Genomic DNA, 18,702 nt, shown 5'->3' on the forward strand with positions numbered 1-18,702 from the left:
ACCCTATTCTACCATATACTTCCAAGTATTCAAAAATCATCCTTCACAATGGATTCTGAAATCTTACCCTTCACAATGATTTTCCAGTCCTCTGGGACCTTCTTTGATTCTAGCGATTCCTGAAAGATCACCATGAATGCCTCCACTATCTCTCCAGCTATCTCCCTTAGAACCCTGGGGTGTAGTCCATCTGTCCAAGTGATTTATCCACCTTCAGGCCATTCAGGCTTTCTAGCACCTTCTCCTTGGTGATGGCCACCATACTCAGCTCTGTCCCCTCACTTTCTTGAATTTTTGAGATTTTACTTGTGTCTTCCACCATGAAGACTGACATGAAGTAATTATTCAATTCCTCAGCCATTTCATTGTTCCCACTATTCTCTCCAATGTCATTTTCCAGCAGCCTAATGTCCACTTTTGCCTCTCTTTTGCCCATTATATATCAAAAGAAATTCTTACAGTATTCCTTTATATAACTGGCTAGCTTACCCTCATATTTAATCTTCTCCCTCCTTATTTTTTGTTGCCCTCTGTTGCTCTTTGTAAGGTTCCCAATCCTCTGGTTTCCCACTGCCCTTTGATACATTATATGTTTTTCTCTTTTGCTCTTTCCATGACTTCCCTACTCAGCCATGGTTGCATCATCCTCCCTCTACCATGCTGCTTCTTTTTCCTCAGGAGGAGTCTCTGCTGTGTATCCAGAATTACTCCCAGAAACTCCTGCTATTGCTATTCCACTGTCTTTACTGCTAGGCTCTTCTCCCAATCAATTCTACTCAGCTTCTCCTTTATGCCTCTATAGTTGCCTTTATTCAGCTGTAGTACCATTATGTCTGATTCTACCTCCTCCCACTCAAATTGCAGAGTAAATTCAATCATATTATGATCACTGCCTCCTAAGGGTTCCTTCACTTAAGCTCCATTATCAAGTCTGCCTCATTGCACAACAGTAAATCCAATATTGCCTGTTCTCAGTGGACTCCACCAAAAGATGCTCCAAAAAGCCATCTTGTAAACATTCCACTAATTCCTTTTCCTACATTCCCAATCCATCTGTTTATTGAAATTCCCCATGATCACTGTAACTTTGCCTTTCCTACACATCTTTTCTATCTTCTGACTACTGTTTGGAGGCCTGTACATATTTTTTGTTTATTCTTGCGGTTCCTCAATTCTACCCACAGAGATTCTACACTATCTAACCCTACTTTGTTTCTTATTATTGATTTAATTTCATTTCTTACTAATAAGGTAACACCACTCTCTATGCCCACCTGACTATTTTTGTGATAGGATGTATATCCTTAAATATTCAGCTGTCAATGCTGATCCCCTTGCAGCTACGTCTCGGTGATGCCCTCCACATCATACCTGCCAACTTTGATATGCGCCACAAGCTCATTTACTTTATTCCTTATATTGCATGCATTCAGATATAAAGCCTTCAGTCTTGTATTAACCATTCCTCATCTCATTGTCATTCGTTTGTCCAGTGCGCTTTAAGGTTTGATTGCTAACATTTTCCACACATTATGTCGTATTTGTGTCTGTGCTGGAGATTTTAATAACTTGTCCTGAGTTCTGTATTCTTATCTCTACCTTTAATTCAGTTTTCTAATTCCTTCTAAAACTGAATCCTTCCCCACCCCCATTTAGCGTAAAGTCCTGTTTACAGTCCTAGTTATGCAATTTGCTACGACTCTGGTCCCAGCACGGTTCAGCTGAAGACTGCTGTCCCATGAATTCAAACCCATTTCTCTCACACCAATTTTTGAGCCACAAGTTTACCTGCTTAATCTTAATGATAACATGCTTTGAGCACACTTCTGCCCTCTCTGTCCAGGCAACTCTTGGTTTTAAGCAGCTCTCCTAAATCTCCTCTCAACTTTGTCCACAGTTTCTCCAAACTATCTTCAAAACAACAGTCCTTCATTCCTGGAAATTATTCTCCTAATTCTGTTCTGCATCCTCACGGGAATTTACATGTCCCTTGTAAAATGTAACGTCCACAATTGAAAGCAGTACACTATAAAACAGTGGCTCGGCGTCAACTAAAAGATTAATCATAAATTACTTTGCATTTTGAAAGATATTTATAAAGCTTTTTATTTACTTCATATATCTCTAACTAATTTCTCAACTTGCCCAATCACATTTAATGATTCATGTTGTCTCAGGAAATAAGAATAATGTGGGGATTTAATTGTTAACCTTAATTGTTTTCACCTGACTGATTTTCCTACAAATTAGCTCCGCTGTGTAGTGCCTTGTAGAATGCATCCATTAATGTAACAGTACCTCTATTGTTTCTTAATTCCAACCAAATAGATCTGTTCCTAATCCCTCTAGAATGTCATTTTCTGAACCTACAGCTTTCTCCCAGTTAATTTCTGTTCTTTGTATTGTCTGAAGTCCTTGTGTACAGAAATGTTTAGTGCTCAGTCCTGCCTTTTTTCTTGAACCAAGTCTATTATTGCCACAACATGATAACTTCTGTATGGCTGTCTGCATCTGCAGCTCACCAATTTGTCATGATTTGGGTGCTTATATATATGCACTGTAATGTAATTCAACTATATTACAATCTTTTCTATTCTCATCCTACCTAGTACCTTACTATGTCTTATTCGACTGCTCTCTGTCTCTCACAATCCATTGCACCACTTGTTTTCCTTTTCTAATGCAGCATCCTAGTTTCCATCTAGCAAAGTTTGTTTAAATCTTCGTAAGCAGCACATGCAAACTGTTCCACGAGGACATTGACCCAGGTTCTGTTGAGGTGAATCTATTGGGACAGTATAGTTCCCATCACCCAATTTAACGTCCCTCTGCTTTCAGGTGACAGATGAATGCATGAATGAAAGGACATAGCAAAGGTTTTGTATAGACAGTACAGCAAGCTGCATGATTCACCATAAAACAAAGAATATGTAAATGATGGATCCTCAATTCAAATAATTGAATCTCTAGTATCAACATGTATAATGCAAAATGTAAACAATGAGAGAGAGGTGGGCCAAGGTTGCTCTTACTGATCAACTAACACAGGAAAATATATTGCAAAAAGATCATAAGAATATAGGAGATAAGAACAGGAGTACGCTGTTCAGCCCTCTCTGCCTTTCGACAAGGTTATGGCTGATCCAGCACTCCTTATCACCACTATCCTGCCTTTTCCTGATAACCCCAGATTCCTCTACAGATCAAACATGTACCTATCTCAGCCTTACTCTGTCCACACAGCTCTCTGGAGTGAGGAGTTCCAAGGACACTCAACTTTCTTAGAGAAAAGTTTCTCCTTATCTCAGTCCTAAATGGACATCCCTTTATTCTGAGACAATGCCCTCTTATCCAAGAGTCCGCCATGAGGGGAAGCATCCTTTCAACATTTACTCTGTCGAGCCCTTGAGGAATTCTAAATGCCTTCAATGAGATCACGTCTAGTTCTTCTAAACTCCAGCGAGTAGAGTCCCAACCTGTTTAGCCTTTGCTAACTCTTTCCATACAAAGGATCTGTCTGCAATGAAATTATATCCTTCCTTAAAGAAGGGGGCCAAAATTGCTCACAGTACTCCAAATGTGGTCTCCTTTAAAGATTCATTGTTAAGCTATGTGGAACTTAGCATTATTGCTAGAAAGAAACTGCAAAGTCCATTTATTATTTTCTAAATTGCACAGAACAACAACTTTGCATGATAATACATTTTGTCAATAATGTAAAACACAGTGAATTGATAGTAGGAAGCAACACCCCTCCAGTTTAATTTGTGTTGATCCGAGGTGAGGGAAAGGAGACAATATGTACCAGAATTTAATTACTCAGTTGCTTAACTTTTTGAATAAGAAAGGATTGGAAATATATTTTTCCACATGAACTGTTTAATCTAAGTCCAATGTTTGAATTAGGAGATTCACTAGAAAAATACAAGAGAAAATTTGCACGCTTAAATTTTCTTTTGAATAAAAGCAAGACCCAGAGAAACTCAATAGTTCTGACAAATCTGTGGAGAAAGGAATAGTTACCATTTTGAATCAAAGAGTTAGATTTTAAAGGACTGTCTTCAAGACAGAAACAGGGATGGAAAAGTTATAGGAAGATTGTTTCAGAACTTGGGGCTAGTTGACTGAAGGCATGACCATCAGTGATGGAGAAATTAAAATCCTTAACTCTCATAAGTCAGTAGGATGTACAATTTATCTTGTTGTTTACACACTGCCTTTCAAGTGTTATTAACTATACACTTCCAACAATTTTGTGGAAAAAACATCTGAAAATAAACATTTCTAAGCATGGCAAAAGCAAGTCCAACACAGCATGTCACAAAGTGCCAACATTAACTTTTAACTAAATCATTAACATTTTATTCTTTATTCAAATACTTAGTTTCTAGAATTTGCAAACTGTGTTTGACAGCTTATTGAGCAGCATAGCTGTTCCTTTCATTGTTGAAATTCAGAAGAATTCATGTAGAAATACAATAATTAATTTATAACACTGAAGATCTTAAAAACTTAAATTTTCATATGAATCTATATCATTCCTCGCACAAGTTTATAGGTAAGGAATGAAAGGAAGAAAAGCAGAAGACTAGTGGACAGAAGACGTGGAACTATTGTTTTGAAGCTTCTGAAGTTGCAGCATTTGAAATAGCTGGACAAAATAGTATTGGGAGATAATTTCAAAAGTCGAAGCAGAATATCTGAAATAATAACTTCTACTGCAATAATAGATAGAGCATGAATCAAGCAGTGGAGTCACTTGGGCAGAATGAGTGAGCAAGGATAAATCTGGAATAGGATTCTGATGAAGGTATTTAAAGTCTAGGATTTTGAATTCAATTTGGAGAAGGATTTTTCTCAAAGCTTAGCAAATGAGGGAATTTATATTTTGGATATTTGTCTGTTTGTTTTAGGTATGGAACCATAGCAGTTTTGCAACTGTGGTGTGGGAGTGACTTTTGGTTAAACAAATGTATCATTTAAACAACTGAATGTACCTAGCTTTGACAGATTAAATCCTGCCTTGGGATAGGCATGGATGTTAGCATGTCACACAGCAGTTTGATCACAGTGAACAGCAACCTGTCCAGAGAGGATGAAACAGCAAACCATTGCAACCTTTGTGCTGTTGGGAAGATCACGGTCAGAGAAGCCCATGGGGAAGCAGTGTTGGCACTGCAAAGCTGAAAAACACTGGGCTCCAGCAGCATGAAACTGGCATTGGCAAAGAAATGGCTATGTGGAATGGGATTCTGCTCAGGGCAGTTAGGAATTTGGGATCATGCCAGTGAATAGATGTTAGGTGCTAAAATGCTTCCTTGTGAGTCCTGTAGGCTGCACTCTCGGCTGAAGAGAGCAGGCAGTTATTTCGGCATTCTAAGTTGAGTCCTGTTACCTGACAATTATTTGCAGGCGAAGGAAGCAAGGCGGCCTCCAGGCAGCCTTTGAGGGAATCAGACTAGATCCTCAAAAGATAAAAGCTGAAATCCATTGTGTAGAAGTCAAAATTCGAAAAATATTTGAGACACATCTGGGAGGGTTACTGAGGAAATTCATGGAATTTTGGTATCTTGTTTTATTTTCAGTAATTAACCAGGATTTCTAATTTTGGCAACTTAAAAATAAAAACTAACCAGATCTTAACAAAATTTAGGGGTGATGTATGTTGAAAACGGATATGACTGCAGAGCATTAAGTAAGTTAAAATTTATGAAGGGAAGAGATAGAAGAACAGTGAGGAAATCATTGAGATTGTGAAGGCAATGATTATGGTTTTGGTTATGTTGAAAGGAAAACAGAACATAGTCAAACAGTATTCTGAAGGAAGAAGAATGTGAATTTGTTGACAGTGTGCATGCAGGTTAAAAACTACACTTCAGAGTTGAACAAAGTGCTGAGAACATGCACTACTACCAGAACGGACTAAAACAAAAACCGGCAACAAAACAGTAAACAGACAGTTTAAGGGTAGCTACTCTGAGTTGCAAAGAGTCAACAATGCTTTGTAAATAAATAGTTACTATACCACCATTGTTCTCAGAATACATTATTGATTTGGACTTGGGTATCAGAAGTACACTAAAATGTGCAGAGAAGACTAATTGAGAAGTATAGTTAAGAGGAAAATGTGACAAAGTACAAGATTTTAATAAACTTGCAAAATTGACATGTAACTGGCAAATCAATCTCAATATTGATAAATATAGGAAGATTGAAGAGAACCCATACTGATTGAATAATGAGTTGAAATGAGAAGCATCGTGGTCTTGGATCCTGACACGCCAATCACAATCCATGTTTTTAAAAATGCACACCAAACACAGATCAAGCAGGACTAAAAAGCAGAAAAGTTATATTAAACTTGTACTGACACTTGGTTAGACCTCACTTGGAGTACTTTATAAAATGAAGACTATAATTATTGAGTTACTCGGTAAGATCCAGAGAAAATTAACTAGGATGATACCACAGAGAAGATATACTTATCAAGACAGGGTGGACTCCTCTACAGAAAATAGAAGTTACCTGATAAAGGTCTGAGATTATGAAAGATTTTGATAAGATGGATTTAGAGAAAATGTTTCCATTTGTCAGGGAGTCCAGAACTCTAGAAGATAGTCATGTATAAATCTAATGAGGAACTCAGGAGATTTTCTTATAGATCCAGAGTGGAAAGAATGCAGAACACTCTACCTCAAGTTGAGGTGGAACTGAATAGCGTGTGTGCACTTAAAGTTAGAGAAACACACGAGGGAGAAAAGAATAGAATAATATTGCTGAAAAGGTTAAATGTAAAAAAAAGGACTGAAGGCAGCTGTATGAAGCATAGATAGCGTCATCAATCAGTTGGGCCAAAATGACAAGTTTCTGTACTGGTGACTTGATATAAATCAACATCAACAGATTCCATGTGATAAAGTAACAAGGGAAATGGAGTTGGAGCCAGTGCATGTTGCAGCTGTTGAGAGTTGATATTAATTCATCCAGGACACTACGCCAAACAATCAAAAAACTTAACAGTAATATAAAATTATAAATCCTTTATAAAATATAGTGCTATTATTTCATCCGAAGTTTAAAAGATATGACATAATTTCAAATTTTCTCTTTGGAAATTAAAACGATTCATGAAGCTACAAAATTGAGATATTTCAGAAGGTAAATGTTTAAAGCCGTTACACTTCTATCGAAAATGATTGTGGAATCATATTGTCAAATAACCAAGTGCTTTCAAGATAATATCTCGACCAGAATTAACAGTAGATGTAATTTCTTCTTCAGTTTTTCCTAAAGATGGATTAACTTCCACTAAATCAATGGCTGACAGCAGGCCTGTAAGTATAAATATATTGTATGCATTATGTTTGGAAACACCGTCTAACATTTAATACACTAACAAAGAGCCAAAACTTATTTACAGTCAAACCAGTATCTTTGTTACAATGGCGTTTTTAAATGCATGATATCTAGTTATTCTTTCACCAAAGACTAACAGAATTTAAAAAAATCATTTTGGACAAACTACATAAAACTGCCCACCTGTAAACAGATCTAGGAATTTAAACACAAATTCTGTCAAGTGTCTGGATTTGTAAGTTATTTCAAGTTGTGTAATATAAATGTCTAATCAGTGACTGCAATTATGCCCCACATAAGCTTCCTCAGATCTCTTTTCATTTAACATTATCAGCATATCATTCTGTTCCTTTCTCCCTCAAGTGTTTCTCCAACTTTCACTTAAATGCATATGTGCTATTCACTTCAACCACCACACGTTTTCTTAGTTTAAAAAGGCAAGATTATATCTGATGGGCCCAATATTCTTTGAAAATAAACAGACTGTGAAATTTCCACCTGGATCATCCAACACAGCAGAATTGATTTTCAGATACAAACAAATAAAAACAAACAAATTGCTGTGTTACGATTTCCACTGTCAAGTGAGTGCTTGCTATTGGCTGGCCATAAAACTGCAGCTTGAGATTTGAGTAGGATTAAAGGGCAGAAGCGCACAAATATCGGGTGCTGTTTTACTGAAGGCTTTGTCCTGGACTAGAGGTTATGCTAGGGCAGAGTGGAGGGAGAGGAGACCAAGACAATAGCATCTCCAATGGTAAGGATAATTATAATAATTTTGTATAGCTTGTCATCAGTTCCCCATGATAGCCCTCAGATGTGGTGGTGGCACAGGCAGATGACACGGGGGAAATGCAGTAGGGACCGAGACATACCATTTCTGCCATCCACCAGTAGTGTAAAGAATGGAGCTCCAGCAGCAATCTGGGTGAGGTGGGTGATGTTAATGAATGCAGGTCAGGTCCAGTTGTGAGGCACCCATAAGACTCACCACCCAACTTCTCCCTCATGGACTGCAGTGATTACACACAATTTAGAATAGTAAAGCATTCAGTTTAATTGCTGTAGACTTGAATTCTTTCCTGAAGTTAAACATGACTTGTGCCCTTTTCAGTTTACATTTAAGTACCCTGAACTATCCAGCATGAACCAAAGATAACGTTTCTTTGTTTCCTTTTTTGAACAGCTATCTCAGCTATCCAAATTCTGGTATACTTGTACCCACTAAACTGGTAATATACAAAATGTCACTGTTTCCCAGGTTTCTAAACTTGCACATTTCCCCAGTGTAGCCTGTACCACTGACAATATAAACATCTTACTTTTTGTTCCTTCCCCCCCCCCATACCTGTTTTATGGATTTCATTTGCCACGTAGATACCTTGTTCGTATGTGAGACCACCTTCTGCAGGGGTTCCTGTCGCAGGTGCCAAAACAGGATCGAATCCATCAATGTCAAAACTAAGATGGATTGGTTTCTTTACTCTAAAAAAGTTAAATAGTATGCCAGAGTGAGAACTTATTATAAGTGGGTTGAGACACAGTTAAAAACAAAAAGGACAAAATAATTATCGTAACAGCTATGAAGCACCTTAAGAATTGTTTATATTAAAGACTCTAGAAAATGCAAATTGCTATTGTGAGTTTTATAGACAGCAAATGAACTCAACATTGCTAAAATCCATACCTTGAATACAGATAATCGTTGATCATCTCCATGACTTTTTGAATTCCCATGTGATTTACATCGGTCATTGAGAAGAATTTAATTCCTAACTTCTTTATAATATCCCTGAAAGGATCAAGTCATAGTTAAAGCAATAAAAAAAAGAAAGTAAAAGAGAATGTCTGTTCTCAACATGAGGTATCCATGCTTGCTCAGATCTGAGAATTCACTGAAGCACAGTACAGAAAGAGGGTGCAGCTTAATTCTTGGATTTTTTTTGGTGCAGACGACTAGAAGTTACAACAAAGCTGTATAATGGACAATGAAGTCTCTCATAGAAAAATTAGTACGTTCACAGGCAGGGGCATCACCTTTACTCTCCCATGGCACAACATCGTCAACAGCAGAAGTTAGACAGGATTTATTTAGCAACAGCTCTCATTGCTGTATTGATGCTATAGAGGTCAGTGTACCCTGTTTAATCCCAACTGCAAATACAGCTGACCGGTTTATTCTTTTGTAACTTTTATTAAATAGGGAAAGTAGAGATTACAACTGATGGATGCTTTCACAAACCATCTAATGATCCCTCATTCAGTCATGACAAGAGTTTCATGCTAGTATAGGAATTATGAAAATAGTAGCTATCCTTCAGTCAGGTTTAGAATATTGTGTGGTACTAAAAATATTTAGCCTCTCTACCTTCATTCTTGCAGCAACCACTGCAATGACAGTTAGTTACTTGGCTGATAGTGAAAAGTGCATATGTTTACAAATGAGTTAAAATAAATTTCACCCTTGCCACTTTGTCCCATCAGAAGATTGTCTTTTCCCTTTACCTCCCACTATAACTAGGTTTTGTCCCAGGGTCTGCAGCCATGGTAGAAGGAATCTGCTCTGTAGTATAGATTGTTGGCCTTGGAGTTTTGAGCAGGCAAGTCCAGGGCATTTGTGATTAGAGGATACAGACATTCTGAGAGAGGATTCAGACCAGATGCACATTCACCCATCTTGGTCTGAACTTTCACAGGGTTGAGGATCACATGCAGAGTGCAGGTTGAGAATCCAACACCACTGGAGTTTCCTGAGAGGAGACTTCTAGAAAAGACCTCTTCTGGCACTGGCGCCACCTATGAAGAAAGGGGCACCTAGAGTGATATCATAGACTCCCTACAGCGTGGAAACAGGCCATTAGGCCCAACAAGTCCACACTGACCCTCCAAAGAATATCCCACCAGACCCATTTCCCTACCCTATTACTTTTACATTTTCCCTGATTAATGCACCTAATCTACACATCTCTGAGCACTATGAGCAATTTAGCATGGCCAATTCACCTAATCTGCACATCTTTGGACTGTGGGAGGAAACTGGAACACACAGCGGAAACCCACACAGACAGAAGGAGAATGTCAGTGTGGAGTTTGCACAGTCACCTAAGGGTGGAATTGAACCTGGGTTCCTGGTGCTGTGAGGCAACAGTGCTAACCACTGAACCACTGTGCCACCCCGTGGTCCTTTGTCCTTGGTGCTGAGCATTAATGTTTACAGTGGTAAAGTACAAGTCAATGCCCAAATCAAAAGGAACCAAATGTGCTGGACTCCTCTCTCAAAGAAGGTGCCAGCTTACTCATGGCATCCCTTAGCACAGTTCAAATGGCGCTTTGTCAATCTGTTTAGCAAGTGTCTCTGACAAACCTACCTGCTAACAGCGTGTCAGCTTATGCATCTTGATGAAGTTATTAATGGTCAATGCAAAGGCCATTAATACAATACTTCTCCAACTGGAGCTGAGCAGGTGCCTGGTCATTGACAGTCCTTTCAATGCCAGGGGCCTGTGGCATTTCTTCCTTGGCCATCAGCAGAGATGGTTTCAATCTACAATGCAGGAGGGCATGCCAGAAGCAGCAACCAGCATTCCTAAAAATAGTGTCAACCTGTTGAAGCTACAAAGACCAAAATTATTTGCAAAATAGCAAAATAGCAAGTGATAGAACTAAGTGATCCCACAAACAATGGATCACAGTCAACCACGAACAACAGCTCTGACGTCCTGACACATGTGTTGGTGAATGGTGGCAGATAATTAGACAACTCACTGGGTGAGGAGTCTTCACAAATACATCCATCCTCAAATGATTCACATCCGTGCAAAAGATAAGGTTTGAGTGAACGAAGCAATTTGGCCTCAACCAGTAGTGCCTAGCATCACAGATGCCAGTCATCAACCTATTAGATTCACTCCACATGATATCAATAAATGGTTGAAAGCAACTATGTACTGCATAGGCTTTGGGTCTGATAGCATTTCAGCAAAGGGATTGAGCTCCAGAACCTGCTGAAATCATAGCCAAGCTGTTAATACGTCTATAACACTGGCATGTAGTGGAATGTGCAAAATTGCCCACGTGTGTCCTGGACTCAAAAAGCAGGAGAAATCCAATCCGGCCAGTTACTGCCTATTCACTCATAAGAACATAAGACATAGGAGTGGACGTAAGGCCATTCGGCCCATCGAGTTCATTCTGCCATTCAATCATGGCTGATGGGCATTTCAACTCACTTACCATCATTCTCCCCGTAGCCCTTAATTCCTTGTGACATCAAGAATTTATCAATATAAAGTCTTCTCCTGATTGTCAGTAAAGTGGTGGAAAGTGTCATCAACAGTGCTACCATGCACTACCTGCCCAATGACATCCAGTTTGGATTCCACCAGGGCCACTCAGCTCCTGACCTAATTATAGCCTTGGTTCAAACATCCACAAAAGAGTTAAATTCCAAATGTGGGGAGAGTGTGAGTAAGCTTTGTAGTGATTTTAATGAGGTCAGCCAGATGGACCTCAAAGAATATGGGTTTCCTGATTTGACCAGGTTAACAGCCCCAATGAGGTAGTCCTGACTGACAGATATAAACAGGAGTGTCAGAGGTTCTGTTCACTGACAGCTGGCTTTGAAGAAGCTGGACCAGTGTCAAGAACTGTGCACGTATAAATAAGGGTGACTTGGTGATGGGAGACTGGCCTCCGTGGAGTTATTTCAGTGGTGACGAAAGTAAAAATATACACTTCTGAAGTTCTCTTGCAACTGTTGTCTTTGAGTTGGAGTAAGCATATCTGGTATTATGCTATTATTTGGGAAGCTTGACTTATTCAAACCTGCTATCAAAGACTGGGTTCAGTATGTGGAATAAATGCAATATTTTTCTGGACAAGTGACATTGGAACAAACGAAAAGCAAAGAGTAATTCTCCCAACAGCTTGTGGATCCACAGGATTTTCAGTTATTAGAAGTTTAACATTTCCTGAGGGACCAGATTAAGAGCTGACAGATTTAGTTAAGAAATATTAGGACCCTAAGGCTCCTCTAATTCTGAGATGCTATCGGTTTTACTCAGCAGCTCGAGAACCATGGGAATCTGTGTCTGGATTTTTGAGGAGGTTAAGATGACTTGCAGAGGCATGTGACTTTAGTTTAATCCATAATGAGATGCTGGAGCACTGTTTGGTATGTGGAGTTAATGATGTAATCATGCAAAAGGGCCTACTTGCTGAAGCCCAACTGGACTTCAAACAGGTAGTACAACTGGCTTTGTCATTAGAAAATGCAGTAAGTGGAGCATTGGAGTTACAGGGTATGCCGATGAGAGTGGACACCCTCACCAGTCTGACTGAGTTTGGGAACACCACTTGAGTGAAGGCAATTGCATAGCTTTTCTCTGGTCATATCTTGAGCAGTGAGACTCTAGGTCAGGCCACAGCAAAACTCCAAAACAAAGTCAATCTTCAGCCAAACAGTTAAAATTTTCTTCAGAATCCAAGCTGGCAAGCCATTGCAGTTGCTGCCATTACACAGATTCGAGACCGCAAAGGAGTCCCAGTCAGCTTGAATGGAGTAAGAGAACTTTTAGGTTGGTATCCAGGAGTGCACACACCCTGGAAAGCCGATCGAGCAACATCCAAATCAGAACCAAAAATAAACAGCTGTTAAATGGTCACCCACCTCTGATGGAGATTGATACCAGCACAGCTGTATCAATATTGTAGAACCAGTGTTTAACAAAATTTGCTGTGGATTCCAGCCTTAGGTTTGTATTAGACCTTAGCTGGACTGAGAACCTATACCAGGGGACCTTTACAGATGAAGGGTACAACTTTGGTTCCGATTTCTTATGAGAAGGTTTAATTACTACTTATTGTAGAAAAAAGCTTGGGTCCAAGCTGATGGGGTGAAATTGGTTGAGAAAGATTCACCTCAACTGGCTTAACATTTTTCAGTTAGGAAATGGCTGCCTGAGTGAAGTCCTAATTAAATAAGCAGAAGTTTTTCAGGAAGGTCTCAGGACTATAAGGAGAGCCAAGTTCATCTTGCATGTTGACCAGGAATCAATTCCACGATTCTGCAAGGCTCTCCCAATGCCATTTGTCTTATGTAGAGGCAGAAATTAGGAGGCTGAAAAGCAATGGCATCATCAGAAAAAATGTTTGCAGAATGGGCAGCACTAGTCGTACCAACTGTGAAGCCTAACGGGTTGGTTCACCTTTGTGGGGATTTTGAACAAATGGCAAACAGCTTCTCGCAGCTGTGTAAATATCCAACCCCTCGCTTAGAGGACTTATACGTAATGTGGGTGGGGAGTGGGAGGTGGGGCTGTCATTCACGAGGCTGGACTTGAAATTGCAGTTAGATGAGGATTCCCAGAAATATTCAAGAATATACAAGACTGCCATATAGGGTATCAGCCTGTGCCATTTTTCAGCAGATGGGGAACATTTTACAAGGTCTTCTCCAGGTCACCATTTATCTGGATGATGTCCTAATAATAGGGATGACCATAAAGAGCACTAAGAGAACTTGGACATAGGGCTTAGATGTTTCTCTAAGGCAGGCATAAGCCTTAGAATGGACAAATGTGTTCCAGGCATCCCAAGAGACTTACTTGGGCTACAGAGTTGACAAAACCAGGTTGCACCCATTGGAAAATAAGTGAGGACGATCAAAGTTACCAAAGCTCTCACGTGTACTGGAGTTTATGTATTTCCTTGGTTTGGTTCATACATAACCTGCCCTCTATCCTGACAACCTTATATCTACTATTGAAAAAGGGTCAGCCATGGAAATGGTCTTGAAGCCAAGAGGTAGCCTTTAGGGAAGTGAAGAAGTAGCTATCATCGTCTAAGGTATTGGCACACTATGATCCCAAGTAAGATCTGATGCTGACATGCGATGTCTTCCCATACAGTATCAGGGTAGCATTGGCTCTCAGATGGCCAAATGAAGAGGAATGTCTAATAACGTATGCTTCCCCAACTTTGACTGTTAGAGTGCAAATAAACCCAGATAGAGAAGGAAGGTTTAGCAGTCATTTTTGGCATGAGAATGTTCCATCAATACCTTTACGAACATAAACTTGTAATTATAATGGACCTCAAACCCCTGCTAAGGATATTCAAGGAGCACAAGGTTGAATTCAGCAGTGGACTCTCATTCTAAGTACATACAATTACAAGTTGGAACACTGTCTGGGTAGCCATTTAGCAAATGCGATTGTTTTGAGCCATGTCCCAGTTCCAGATCCAGTGGCGGTACCACCAGTGGTGTCAGAGTCTGTTCTGGTTTGAAACCTTCTGGGCTTCCTGCTGGTCACCACTGACAATCTCAGACTATGGACACAAAAAGATCCAGTCCTGGCAAAACTAAAACAGGTGGTGATGGAGGAAAAAAAATGGCCATCAAACCAGAACCAAAGCATTTCTGGACACGGCAAGACCAGATCACCATAGAGGACGGCATTTTATTCTGGGGAGCAAGTGATTATTCAGAGCAAAGGTGCTGCCAGATACTAACTGAACTCCACTAAAGTCATCCAGGGTTTCCAAAATGAAAATGTTGGTGAGACTTTGTCTGGTGGCCAGGATTGGATGGAGACATAGCCAATTTGGTGGGACAGTGGTCAGAGTGCCAATGAGGACAGCTTCCCCACATTCGTATAAATGGCCAGGTAAATCCTATACTCAGTTACATGTCAATTATGCCAGCTCCTTTATGGACTCAACATTCTTAGTCATTGTGGACACCCATTCAAAGTGGTTGGACATGCTCAGGTCATTTGTCAAAACTAGGATGATGATAGAAAAGCTGCAAGCATCATTTGCAACGCATAGGCTCCCAGAAGTCTTGGTCACAGACAATGAACAATTTACCAGCAGGGAATGAGAGTATTTTCAAAAGCCGAATGGAATTTGGCATACAAGGACAGCTCCATACCATCTATGGTCCAGCGGTCTGGTGGAAAGAGCAATCCAAAATTTGAAGGCAGGCTCAAAGAAACAGCCTACAGCCTCATTTGATTCCAAACTGTCCCGGTTCCTATTTAATTATCAAATCTCCTTTCATGGAACTACAGGGTTGGTTCCAGCAGTGTTGGTATTGGGGAAAAGGTTCCTGACCTAGTGAGTACTGTGAAACGGCATCAGGAATGCCAATACCGGATAGAAGAATCCTCTAAGCAAGAGACAGTGAACTTCAGTGGATGAAGTTTGGTGCTGAAACTACAGAAATAGCCCTGCCTTGGTAAGAAGCATAGTCAACGCAAGGTCAGGTCCCATAATTACAATGTTTGGGTAGGTGAGGCAGACTTGAACAAGGATATACGAAGGCTGCAAACTCCCGAATGAGGCAGCAGCAAAACATACCTGGTCCCTCAGAACAGCTGGAAAGGAAGTCAGAACCCATGCGTTTTCCCCCTCCATCTAGCAGTGAAGAAACCTCTAAGTCTGAGATGGATACAGTGAGTGCCATAGTTTCAATGTCTTTACCTCTTGAGGAACAGGATGAATTTCTTCCAAAATGCACTGAGCACAAGAGGAAGGCTATGGCCTGGTTGCCCATATCTGCGGCTGAACCAGAGGAACCAGACCTGTTGTGAAAACGGCCCAGGAGAGGCTACAAAAAAAAATGTTTACGTCCTTGGATTTTAGAATAGAAGGGATGTAGTGATCACAATGAGGTCAGACAGGTGGACCTCATAGAATATGAGTTCCCTGATTGAGGCAATTAACCTGGTCCAGTCAGGGAGTCCTGACAGACTGAAATAAACAGGAGGGTCAGAGATGCTGCCTGGCCTGCTGTGCTTTGACCAGCAACACATTTGCAGCACAGGTCAGAAGTTCTGTTCACTCAAAACTGGTTCTGAGGAAGCCAGACCAGTGTCAAGTACTATACAAGTGTAAATAAAAGGTGACTTGGTGATAGGATACCAGATTTTGTGGAGTTATTTTACTCTTGAAATCAAGGCCACAACTGACTTTGTGGACCATCAATAATCCCTAGAAAAATTGGAGTCAGTCGGAATTGGGAAAACTCTTCATTTACAGTTTAGAATTAGAGTCATACCTTGCACAAAAGAAGATGGTTGTGACTGTTGGGGGTCAGTTGTTCTCAGATTCAGGACATCTCTGCAGAAATTCCTCAGGGTAGTGTCACAGGCCTAACCATCTTCACTGTTTCACCAAAAACTTCCCCTTCAACATAGGGTCAGAAGTGGAGATGTTCACTGTTGATTGCACAACTTTCAGTACTCATTTACTTCATTCATGACTCCTCAGATACTGAGGCAGTGCATGTCCAAATGAAGCAAGACAAGGAGAATATCCAAGCTTAAGTTGGCAAGTGCCATTTTCACCAGACAGTGTCAGGCAATGATCATCTCTAATAAGATGAAATCTAACTATTTCCCCTTCCCATTCCTGGCATTACCACTGTTGAAACCTCCTTTTGGCAAGGGAACAACCTTGTGGTATTATGAATAGACTATTAATCCCAGGGCCCAGGTTCAAATCCAGGTCATGATGACCATGAAACCATTGCCGGTTGTCAGGAAAATTTATCTGGTTCACTAATGCTCCTGAAGGAAGGTAACTGCCGTACTAACAGTCTAGCATATATGTGACTCCAGACCCTAAGCAAATTGTTTGTCTCTTAACTGCCCTTTGGACAATGTGGTCAGGCAATAAATGCTGACCTAGCCAGCAACATCTATTTCTCGTGAATGAATCCCCTATCAACATCCTGGAGGGATGGTTTATCATTGACCAGAAACTGAATTAAGCTAGCCATGTAAAGTACTGTGGCTACAAGAAAGTCAGAGGAAGGAATTCTGCAAAAAGTAATTCACTTTCTCATTCATCAATGCCTCTTCACCATCTACAAAGGTCTGGTTGGATTATCTTCAGAGTGTTGGTGTGGACTTGATGGGCCGAATGGCCTGTTTCCAAACTTTAGGGATTCTGTGATTCTAAGTCAGGAGTGTGATGAAATGCCTGGATGAATGCAGCTCCAACGACAATCAGGAGGTTTGACACTATCCAGAACAAAGCAGCTTGCTTGATTGACACATCTCGCTTGATTGGCACCACATCCACAAACACTCCCTTCATCACAAACCCGCATCACCAATAGTGGATATAATCTATAAGATGCACAGCAGAAATGCACCAAAGCTATTTTTGCAGCATCTCCACACCTTCAACCACGACTGTCTAGAAGGACCAAAGGAGCAGATGCATGGGAACACCACTACCTATAAATTCCTTTGCAAGCCACTTACCATCCTGACTTGGACAAAAATGCTGCAGAGGTGAAATGAGAGGTACGATCCATAACAGCGATATATTTCCATGTTTGAACCAAGGCTTGAGTTGTAATGTAGATTGGCAAAGTCAAATTGGCAGAAGTACTTGTAATTCAAAGCATACTCATCAGGTTTCTAGAAGAATATTTTGTGGATCCATCCAATGATCAGGCTGATTTGAATCTGATGGTGTGTAATGAGACAAGTTTAATAAACGACCTCCAAGTAAATGAGCCCAGAGGAAACTGACCATAACATGGTAGAACTTAGCATTAAGTTTGAGAAACGTGAATCAGAAACAAACTGGACATATTTTTTAGGATAATTACAAAGGAATGAGGGCTGAATTGGCTGGGGTGGACTGGGAAAGTAGTTGATGAATAATGTTCAATTTTACAATGAACGTAAGATTCAGCAAGGACTTGACAGGACAGGTATATAGAGGTTGTTTCGCTTGTGGGGAAGTCTATAACCAGAAGGCATAATCTCAGAGAAAGGGGTCACCCAATTAGGACAGAGGTGAGGAGAAATTTCTTCTCTTGGAGTGTAGTGAAACTATGGAATTATTTACTGCAAGGCTGAGTTGTTCAGTATATTTAAAGCTGACATAAACAGATTTTTAATCGTAAGGAAATCAAGGGTTATGGAGAAAAGGTGGGAAAGTGGACTTGAGGATTATCCAATCAGCCATGATCTCTTTCCAATGGCTTCTTTCTGCTCCTTCAGCTTAGATTAGTGAACCCAGAAACTGAGTAGCCCTGGTAGCTACTCAGTGACCATTAAAGTAGTTAAACAATGCTTCAACTATGTGCACTGCTCTAAGTAATAGGTAGAACACATGTCAAAATTTGTCACTGGTTGCTATTTACATACAACTCTGCACAGTTGTTTCCACCAGAGATACGCCAAACAACTGAGGGGAAGCAAGGGGACAAACTAGCCAAAAGAGAAGCCTACATTTTCAGGAGGCACAGTGGTAGAAACAATCCTTGTCAAATGAATTATACAAGTGAGGGGCTGAGAGTTGGTCTGTAAGACCATAAGACAT

General features: G+C 40.2%; 1 protein-coding gene across 1 annotated transcript in view; it reads right to left on the minus strand.

Annotated features, from left to right (window-relative positions):
* Positions 1-7,204: 7,204 nt before the first annotated feature.
* Positions 7,205-18,702, minus strand: part of arg1 (arginase 1) — a 49,187-nt gene continuing 37,689 nt past the window's right edge. Inside the window, exons 6-8 of the mRNA XM_060830772.1 lie at positions 9,044-9,148; positions 8,705-8,841; positions 7,205-7,332 (exon numbers count right to left, since the gene is read on the minus strand). Of these exons, the coding sequence (XP_060686755.1) occupies positions 7,205-7,332; positions 8,705-8,841; positions 9,044-9,148 (370 nt within the window). The remainder of the gene's footprint in view (positions 7,333-8,704; positions 8,842-9,043; positions 9,149-18,702) is intronic.

Source organism: Hemiscyllium ocellatum, chromosome 10 (assembly GCF_020745735.1).
Source record: "Hemiscyllium ocellatum isolate sHemOce1 chromosome 10, sHemOce1.pat.X.cur, whole genome shotgun sequence".
NCBI lineage: Eukaryota > Metazoa > Chordata > Chondrichthyes > Orectolobiformes > Hemiscylliidae > Hemiscyllium > Hemiscyllium ocellatum.